We start from the raw sequence: 9,834 nt of genomic DNA, 5'->3' as shown, positions 1-9,834 counted from the left end.
TCTTTTTTATATTTCAATGAAGTGTCTTCAATAATTGACTTTTTAAATGTAAATTGTAATTTATTTCTGAAATTCATCTTCTTTTATTTACTTTTTTAATTGGCCTTGAAATGCGTTCTTTTTATTGGTTTACGATTTTACTATTTTTAAATAATCATGCAATATACTATAACTTTTTCTGCTTATCTTTTATAAAGAGTATACAAAATTCCTTTGAAGATATTAGTTTAACAACACTTTTTGAAAGGTTATATGAACATTTTTCTATTAATTTTGGAAAGTTTCGAAACTCCTTAAAAGTTACCGTGCTCTTCTCAATTTCTTGGACTTTTTTCTTTGCTAAAAACATAATCTAGAAAATGAATTATTTACTGTGAAAACTCTCCGACTAAGCTGAATTTTTACACTTTTTGGCTTAATATTTTTCAGACGTTTTTTTTTCCCAATCTATCAACTGTTCAAACTAAAGTGCTATCATCTTTAAAAGTAGAACCTATAGTTTTCGATTAAGTACTTGATCGATTTTCATAAGAGGAATTTAAAGGACGCATAATAATTGAAGCTTTTCATCAAAATTCAGCTTTGGAACATTTTTTTTTTTTGAAATAAGTCAATGTGGTCGTCTAAAAGCAAACAAAATAAATTAATCAAGAAATAAAACACCTTTTGATTTCTTACAGCTTAAGCAATACTTTATTATCTCTTAAAACTTAAATATGGAAAAATACATTAATTAAAATTACAAAATAAAACATTTAGCTACTAAAATTTTTGTACAAAATGTTTATTTTCAAAACCTAAAAGCAACTGAGGGCCTTGGATAATTATAGCCTGACACGGGTTCATCGATAATTTCATTAAATCGCACTGGCTCAAATGGGATTTGTGGCTTAGGGTAGTGGTATCCACTAGTGGTAGTTGGAGCTTTAGTTGTTGATGTTGTCGTCGTTGTCGTTGTTGTTGTTCGTGGAGCTGGAAGCTCGAAAGAAACTGTAGGCTTTGGATATTTATATCCGGGCTCATACTTCGTTGTCGGAGCAGGTGTTGTTGTTGTTGTTTTGACAGTTGTAGATGGAATATTAAATTTAACAACAGGCTTGGGATAATCGTATCCTTGTTTGTGTGTGGGAAGTGGTGTGGTGGATGTGGTCGTCGTTGTAGACGGAGTTGAACGTACTTCAAAGGGAATAGAAGGTTTTGGGTAGCTGTAACCTTGCTGAACTGGAGCTGGCGTCGTCGTTGTTGTGGTCGTGGTGGTTGCTCTTGTTGTTGTTGTGGTAGCTGCGGCGGTTGGAACGACAAATGGCTTACTTGGCTTTGGATAACTATATCCAGTATGGACAGGCTCTAATAGTGGTTGAGCTGGTTTTGGGTATTGATAGCCAGAATGAAGAGTAGTGGTGATTCTTTCGGTTGTTGTTGTTACAGGAGGAGCTGGCTTTCTAGTGGTGGGTGGCAGATAAGTCACGACGGGGGTAGGCTTAGAAGTGGTAGGAGGCAGATAAGTCACGACTGGTGCTGGCTTGCTGGTGGTGGGTGGCAAATAAGTCACGACAGGGGCTGGCTTTCTAGTAGTGGGTGGCAGATAGGTCACTACGGGAGGGGCTGGCCTTCTAGTAGTGGGTGGCAGGTAGGTTACGACAGGAGTTGGCTTCCTAGTAGTCGGTGGCAGGTAAGTCACTACGGGAGGGGCTGGTTCCCTAGTAGTGGGTGGCAGGTAAGTCACCACGAGAGGGGCCGGCTTTCTTGTGGTGGGTGGCAGATAGGTCACTACAGGAGGGGCTGGCTTTCTTGTGGTGGGTGGCAGATAGGTCACAGCTGGGGTAGGCTTTCTGGTAGTTGTTGTTGTGGTAGTTGTTGTTGTAGTGATTTCGAATGGAATACTTGGCTTTGGATAATCATAGCCTTTATGCGCTTGAGTGGGCAATATTAATTGTTCCTTGGGCTTGGGATAGTCATAACCACTTTTAACTGGTGCCAACGTTGAAGTTGGCAAAGGAAGTGGATTATTTGGCTTTGGATAGTTGTATCCACTTGGTTCTGGAAAATTCACTTCTGGTGGGTCGTAGAAATATTGTCCAGTGGAGTAATTAACTAATCCACAGATGACTAGTAACGCTAGGCGTGTCTGAAATAACAAGAAAATATTGTTTATGTACTTTTAATGTTTTACATTTTAAAGCATGTAATATTATATACAACACTTATATGAAATGAAATTCTAAGATATCATCAAAGTATTTAATTAATGTTCCAACAAAATTTTGAAATAAATGTATAAAAATCAACAATGTTGATAATAAATATTTAAGTGCTAAAGATACCCATCAAAATAAAGTCAAAATGAACTCAAATATTTTAAAATTTATAAACCATTGAATTGTGTTGATATGTTGATAGTTTGGTACTAAAAATTGGAATAAATATACATTTTGTTTGTATGCATTCTCCTTTTTAATTGAACTCCATTAAACATTTTTATTATTTAAGCTTTTCGAAGTTTGTGGACTAAACAATAATCATTACATTTTTTAAAGTTTTTTCAAACTTTGACTTTATATTTTGGTTTAAATGTCAGAATCTCGAATTTTTATCTCGAAATGAATCAACTATTTTCCAATAAAAATTTACTATCAATATGTATTTCATTTAATTAAAATGATTCATTTAATGTTTTTAAATAAACTACACATCCAGGGCCACATTATTAATACTTAAGACTAATTTCTTAAAAAATGGTATAATTTAAAAATGAAGATGTTGCTGGATTTTCACCAACAATTTTACGCTCAGGTTTTTAAATTTAATTTAAAGATAGTTCCTGTTTGAATCTAGATATGGATATGTTAAGGAAACCTTTGATTCTGTGGGTTTCAAATAAAATTCTTCGTTTTTTTAATTTCCCGCTGTGCCATAAGTACAGGATAAACGATAAGCCCTTCAATAATGTATTGATAGTGTATTAAAGTTCACCAGAAAAATGGTGAATTTTTGCAATTTTTGAGCCCAATATCATATCATTTACCACTTTTCAACTTCTCTTTCCAAGTGAAAGATAAGGTTTATGCAAATTCTCCACCACCGATTCATGATCTTAACGATGAAAAATAACTTGAATCAAAAGCAGAAACAGTTTTGAAACTAAATTAAAAAACTTATTAAACGACATTTTGAAAACAAGCCATCGGTTTCTAAAATGTTTTCTCCTATTCCGTCTGTTTTTAACAAAATGTTCCTAACTATATTTGGTGTGAGATAAACAATTTGTTGTTTTTGTAGTTAATCGTTATTTGTTAAACAAGTTGAATTTTTCTTAAAAAATACTTAAAAATACTTACAATATTTTGCATATGATGAAACAGTTTGATTTAAAATCTATTTTTGCTAGCGATATTTTTAGTGGAAGACCAATTTCTAACAGTTTTAGAAGCACTTCTTGAATTTTTTTATTTTTATATAAATAAATACAAATTGTATTTTTCTGAGAACAATATCATCGGTTAACAACCAAATTTATCATTTTAAAGACAATACCTTCATTTATTCCAGAGAACATTAATTTTTACCAATTTTGCTTACTATTTTTGTGAATCTTAATTTTTATGAAAAAAAAACTGACTGTATATATATTTATACAAATTTTGCAGAATGTCGAAAACTATTTTTTCTATAAGATAAAATTAGTTTGAAGCCAACATCTTTAATTTTAAAATAGATATTTGAGTCGAAAATAAACATCTTTAGGCAATACTTTTTTTTGGGGTTTGTATTTTTTGTAAGAAAACTGTCAACTGGATTTTTCTCAAAATTTTACGAGAATAAAAAACTTTATTATTATATTATGGTTCGTGAGATATTTTATGATAACTAAAATTTTCATTTTTTTAAACTGCTTTGGTAAAAAAAACACGAACTCAATTGTTTTGAAAGTCCTTTATGCATTATTGTCTGTATATCGAAATTTATTTAAAGTCGATATCTCTACTGGTTAGTGTGATATGAAGGACGAATAAAGCTTCCCAAACGTATGGACGAATGAACCGCACAGACATTTCTCTAAAAATCTTTTATTGTGACTGTAGGGAAAATGATGGCTGAAACACAAACACGCTTCAGCATCGACTTCGCCTGAAGTTTACGAGTTCAGTCATAGGAATTCATTGCATGCTATCACAATGAAGCTTCGGCCTCACATTTCCTTTGACAATTCAAATTTGACAAAGTAGGGAAATAACGTAATGTGCTGTAAAAAAGTCAACAAACAAAATACATTTGCTTTTGGAGGTATTCCCATTGGTTATTATAGGTTGTGTAAGCTACGTCCGCGAAAAATTTAATTTTTTCGATTTCAAAACTCATATTTTTTTTATTTTGAGAAAAAATAACAGCTGCATATGACAGAAGTGCCATTTTAGAAATGTAATATTGGAAGCACGGTTACCAAATTGAAAAAAAAAGTTTGTGTGCAATTTTGAAAATACTAATGACCACTTGTAGGTAAAAATGACGAACATAATTAATTCAAGTCCGAAAAATTTGTAAACACAGATTAATGAATTCTTCACATTTTTGCTTACATGTTTTACGTACAAACTTTTTGGAGTTATTTTGGATACATTTCTCAAATTATTGTTACTAAGGTTTAATTTAAATATCTAGTAGCAGTCGTTTTAAAAATTCTATATACGTAAATAAAAATGAAAAGTGTTTGTTTTTGCAATAATTGTATTAAAAGAAGTAAGGTGTTTTCAGAATTTTTACGGCTTATGTAATAAGTAGAAAAAGTCGAGAAATGACAAAATTTTCAATTTGAACGATTGGAATAACTTCCTATGGGAAGTAAAATATACTAATAATTTGAAATAACTTCAGAAATGTCTACTCAAAAGCATCTCAACTGTTTTTTATAGAATCATCTCGAAATCTATGTACTGTAGTAAAACCCACATTTTCAAGGATAAACAAAAAATATAACATGTTCAAAAACATATCCTTCTTAAAAATAAAATAATTTAAAAACTTTAAAACATTTAAAATGTCTGTTTCTAAAACAAAGTTCTTCCTCGCCCCGGGAACAATCTCAAGTTAAAGATATTACAAAAAATATCAACAACTACGAGAAAATGTCGAAGGGTTAACATAAAATTTCTCTTGGGAATACATCCAGGAATATCAAAAAATATATCAGTTATTAACTTTTTAATTTTGATTTTCAACATGCACCAAATATGGTTTTCTGGAAAAATAAATCCAGATATGACTCATTTTAACAATCAGGTAGGTAGTTGTAGGCAATTCATTTATGGCCAAGAAAGAATATTTCCATAGGAATTTTAATAGCGTTTTTTTAAATTGATTTCAAAGTATTTTTTACAAAATAAATATATGTATTACGATTGCTCATGAATAGAACATTCACTTTTTTTAAGAATTAAGTTTGTGCGCACAGTTATTCGTTTTGGTAATCGAGTCCATCTGTGATGACAATTTATTTCCGCAAAAGTAGATATCAGACAAGGTTATCGTACACAATTTATTTTATCTGTTATTTTGTTTTCGTAATTTAGAAGTCACAACATATAAGCTCCATCTTAAGTCTTTTACGTTTTGGAAAAATCAAAGTCAATTATTGTTTTTTTTTTTATAATTTTGAATTTAATTTAATTTATTTTTCCCAAATATGGCAAAACTATTCACTATGTAGGTTTATGACCACTTTTGTAGTAACTTTTGCACTTAGAACTAGAATTGTTTATTTAATGTTAACAACACTCAGACATAATTCCACATATCCACTCGAAGCTGTTTTGATGCTTCTCAATCGCAATTGCTGAGATGCAGTCTGATTTTATTTAGTTTTTAAAATGCGTATGTGCGTTTTTTTTATTTTGTTCGATTTGAAGGACGTCACGAAGCGTGAAAACACCTGTGGATTATTTCGTACTGATTGATGGACTTATCCGCTATTAAAATCATCACTACAACTGTATATATGCAATATCTGCATATAAGTAACTGTTTATGTAGATTCTAGATATCTCTCAGTTTAACAATTTTTTATATTCACTTTACTTCATGAAGAAGTTCAAAATTCTTCTGCCATATGGCGCCAAGAAGTGTTAAATTCAATTTAATTAACAATACTTGGTACGAATCGAAAACCCAGACCCAGTTATCGCGGACTCAGAGACTCACCATGATGATTGTTGAGGAATATCCAAAAAATGGTAAAATGTTTTTAAAATTAATTTCCGATATATTTTTACAGACGATACGAGCACATATAAAACCGCTCCCGATGCCAAGCAAAACGACGCACCAAATAACAACAAAATCGGCATCGAGTGCTGTATTTATAAGAGAACTTGAAAAGTGTATCAAGATTCAAGAGTTTGGGGTTAACGCTTCATTCTACTCTAAATTTAGTGAATGTTCTTGGGAATGATAATTATTTTTTTTTTCTTTCAGTCGAAGCTGGTTTTGATCTATCTTCAAATGGTTTGTATTAGAATAGACTTTAGGAACTTATACTAAACCTTTTACTAAATTAATGCACAAAAAGTCGTTCACTTAACAGTATCTATAGATACATTTATACCTATGCCTTAAGTCAAACCATTATCGGCTGTGAGTGTTGCGGCGCGGCGCGAATTAATGTGCCTGACTAAGAGTGTAAGAATTTACAAGATGTAGGAGGAGAGTTCAATGCGGTGAAGAATACATTTTGTTCGTTTCAAGAGTTTATAAGTGCTTCCAAAATAACGATGTGAATATTTTTATTTTGTTTAACTTGATTTGGGTGCAATGATGGTATGACAGTAATTTTCAAGGTCGAAGAAGGTTTATTTTTAAGTTTAAGTTAATTGTGGGTATGGCACTAATCATCCTGAAGTCGGTCCGATGATCATTGAATACAGCATTTAGCTACACATAAGGTGCTTGGCTCCCAACGTCGATTGTAGTTAAATATCAATTAAGTTAAGCCCAGACAAGACTAAGTTATACTGGTGGAGGCTTGTTCTATAGTTTATGATATTTCTTAAAACTATTATTCGCATTGTGACAAGGACAAGGAATGGTGTAAATTTGTTTGATGGAACTTAATAAACAATTGGTTTAATAAGACAGAAAGATTTTCTGAAGTTTATTGCACTTTGATAATTTTTTTTTTAAATATTAAACCATTGTTAAAACAAGAATCATATTTATACTCAGAGCCAACAGCAAAATTTTGCTTCTTTCATTGCGATTACTGAGATCAATTTAAATGAGTGGCAGTTTCATTTTCGTACTTTATTTTAATCGGATGTTGAGGATAGAAGTCTCATAAGGTTAATGGAAAATTACCTAGTAATTTCCTGTTCGAAAAATTTAAAAATAAATGCTTTTGAATAAATAGAAAATCATTTTTGGATATTTGTTTTGTTTGCATTTTATTGAAATAGAAAACAATATCAACCAAATGGCTGCCTCAGCAGTGGTTACAGTGCCATATCCTTTTCAAAAAATATTCTCCATTACCACCAATTCAAATTTTCGGCTCACGATAACTAAGATTTTGATAAGCTCTTGAAGAAATATCTAATACGGTTAGGAATTTCTTGAAAAATTGCGATTGTTTCGTTTTTTGAGTTGATACATAGCTCCATTTAGTTAAAATTTGACGTAGTCTATCTTAAATCTTTTAAATCCATACATGGAGAAGTTTTTCGACAATCAGACTTGAATTTTTTAAGTCCTTACTGCTACAATTCGGTTTAACTTATCTTCGATGTAAACTTGGGAATCACTTGGGTGTGAGACGATTTTTCGCAGAAAATCCGCTTCATTTTAATGCGATTTCATTCGGGTCGTCAGCAAAAATAGGACGTTACTTGTGATCTACCGATGCAACAGGTTAAAGAACTATAGGTGGCGCAACAGTCCATTCAGAACTAGGTTTGACTTACAACTCTTAAACATTCCTGTGTTCGAGTAATGTTGTCACGGCTGAAAGGGACCTAGAGTTTTTAAGATATGTTGAGAAAGCGTAGTACCCGTGGCATGATAGTTAGTACGTTGGACTGCGTGGCATGATAGTTAGTACGTTGGACTGTTGACATTTTTTTTCAATAATGCACTGAGTAATGCATATTATCCCGTGCATTGGAAGATCGCTGTGTTTCATCCTCACCGGAATAAGGGAAAGGACAACTTCAACCCGTCAAATCTTCCGAGCATTATAGCAACGTTTTTGAAATGATCATCAACAGGGCTCGGACTAAGTGGGCTGCGGACAACAAAGTAATTCCGGATAAACAGTTCGGGTTCAAGGCGGATAATGACACAAATTATGCTGCGTCTTAACTTGTCTCTTATATCCAATGAAATAAATTAAAACAACATTGCACAGGGGCTGTTCTGGTTGATTGGGAAAATGCCTTTGGCACCGTATGGTTAGAGGATCATTCTTAATTAAAAATGGTCGTCAACAGGGAGCGGTGAATTCACCGCTTCTCTTCAGCATTTACACCAGCTATCTGATAGGTAGTCTTACAAAGGCAATTGCGTACGCCGACGACGATCTAATTGCCGTTGGCTAGGGCCACGAGGGATACGTGCAAGAATTGGTGCAAGATGCTCATCGTTGATCTTCACGGGCAGCGATTAGTGTAGTGAAGTACCTCGGTATCTGGTTAGATCAGTACTTGGACAGACATACAGACTGCTCTGGCCAGGGCCAGCGGAGCCTTCACTCTGACGAAACGGCTGTTTTACAGCAGTCGGCTTAACCACAGAGTAAAGGTAATTTGATACATGGCCCTCATACGGCCGATGATCGTTTATGGTTGTCCTGTGTGGTTCAACGTTGCCCCTTCCCAGATGGAGAAGTTTCGTGTGTTCGAGCGGCAGTGTACGAAGCTGTACTAGCTTATATCGAACAGCCGAATCTTCTTACGTACATTACTATCCCCGCGGCACTTGATAGTGGGTAGTTGGGATGGGGTTTCAAGCCGTGGCCAGCTTACATACTTGTGTTATAGTTTAAGGGTTTAGTTTTAAGTAAATTTAAGTTTCATTTTACCTTATGTTAAGTAGTTTTTAAGTAAAAATAAAAAGGGTATTGATATTAGTCTTTTTTTCAAAAGTGGGATGCGACCCACACTGATAACTTTCCATCCCCTCTGTCGATTTTTCTTGCTTGAAAGTTTGTAGGTTTTCGTGTTGGGTTAAAAAAGTTATAAGTTGAATTATTCTTAAAAAAAATAAAATTACCAACAATATTTTTCATATAAAGTTTTAGTATTGTTTTTTATAAGGTTTATAAGGTAAGAAAATTGTCAATTAGATTTTTATCAAAATTTTACTGAATAGAAGCCAATATCTCAAAGTTTTGAAAATATATTTATATATTTAATTTATATTTGATTGTCAATTCCTCGCAAGAGGCAGTACCCGAAAAAAAACTTGAGATAGCACACTCAAGGATTGAACCCAAGACCTATGGGATGACAGTCCAATGTACTTACCATCAGGACACTATTAGTACTACTACCAACCAGTTTGAGTACTAAAAATCGTTAAGACTTAAGTTCTTATAAAAAATGTGGCATTATGTTCTAATTGGAATGCCTTACTCCAAACCAGTGCTGAGCAGCATCAAAACTTTCAATTGTTCTTGAGCAATGCATACGGTTTAGAATCTTCATATCAGTAACTTGTACCAACAGTTTTTAGTTTAAATAAAAACTATTCAAAATTAAACCAAAACCCTAATGTAATTTGGAATTTGGCTCTAATTCATGGTTGTTACTCGTAAGTCTAAAAAATTAATTTTGAAACAATTTGTATATA

General features: G+C 32.8%; 1 protein-coding gene across 1 annotated transcript; it reads right to left on the bottom strand.

The window, feature by feature from the left end:
- Positions 1-663: 663 nt before the first annotated feature.
- On the bottom strand, positions 664-6,377 carry LOC129947968 (uncharacterized). The gene is made up of 2 exons (XM_056058757.1): positions 6,196-6,377; positions 664-2,128 (listed from the first exon to the last, which is right to left on the bottom strand). The coding sequence occupies exons 1-2, from the start codon at positions 6,196-6,198 to the stop codon at positions 791-793; spliced, it is 1,341 nt and encodes a 446-aa protein (XP_055914732.1). The 5' UTR covers positions 6,199-6,377; the 3' UTR covers positions 664-790.
- Positions 6,378-9,834: the final 3,457 nt, after the last annotated feature.

This window comes from Eupeodes corollae, chromosome 2 (genome assembly GCF_945859685.1).
Source record: "Eupeodes corollae chromosome 2, idEupCoro1.1, whole genome shotgun sequence".
In the NCBI taxonomy this organism is placed as follows: domain Eukaryota; kingdom Metazoa; phylum Arthropoda; class Insecta; order Diptera; family Syrphidae; genus Eupeodes; species Eupeodes corollae.
The sequence above is the reverse complement of the archived record's forward strand: the minus strand, read 5'-3'. Positions and strand labels throughout refer to the sequence as shown.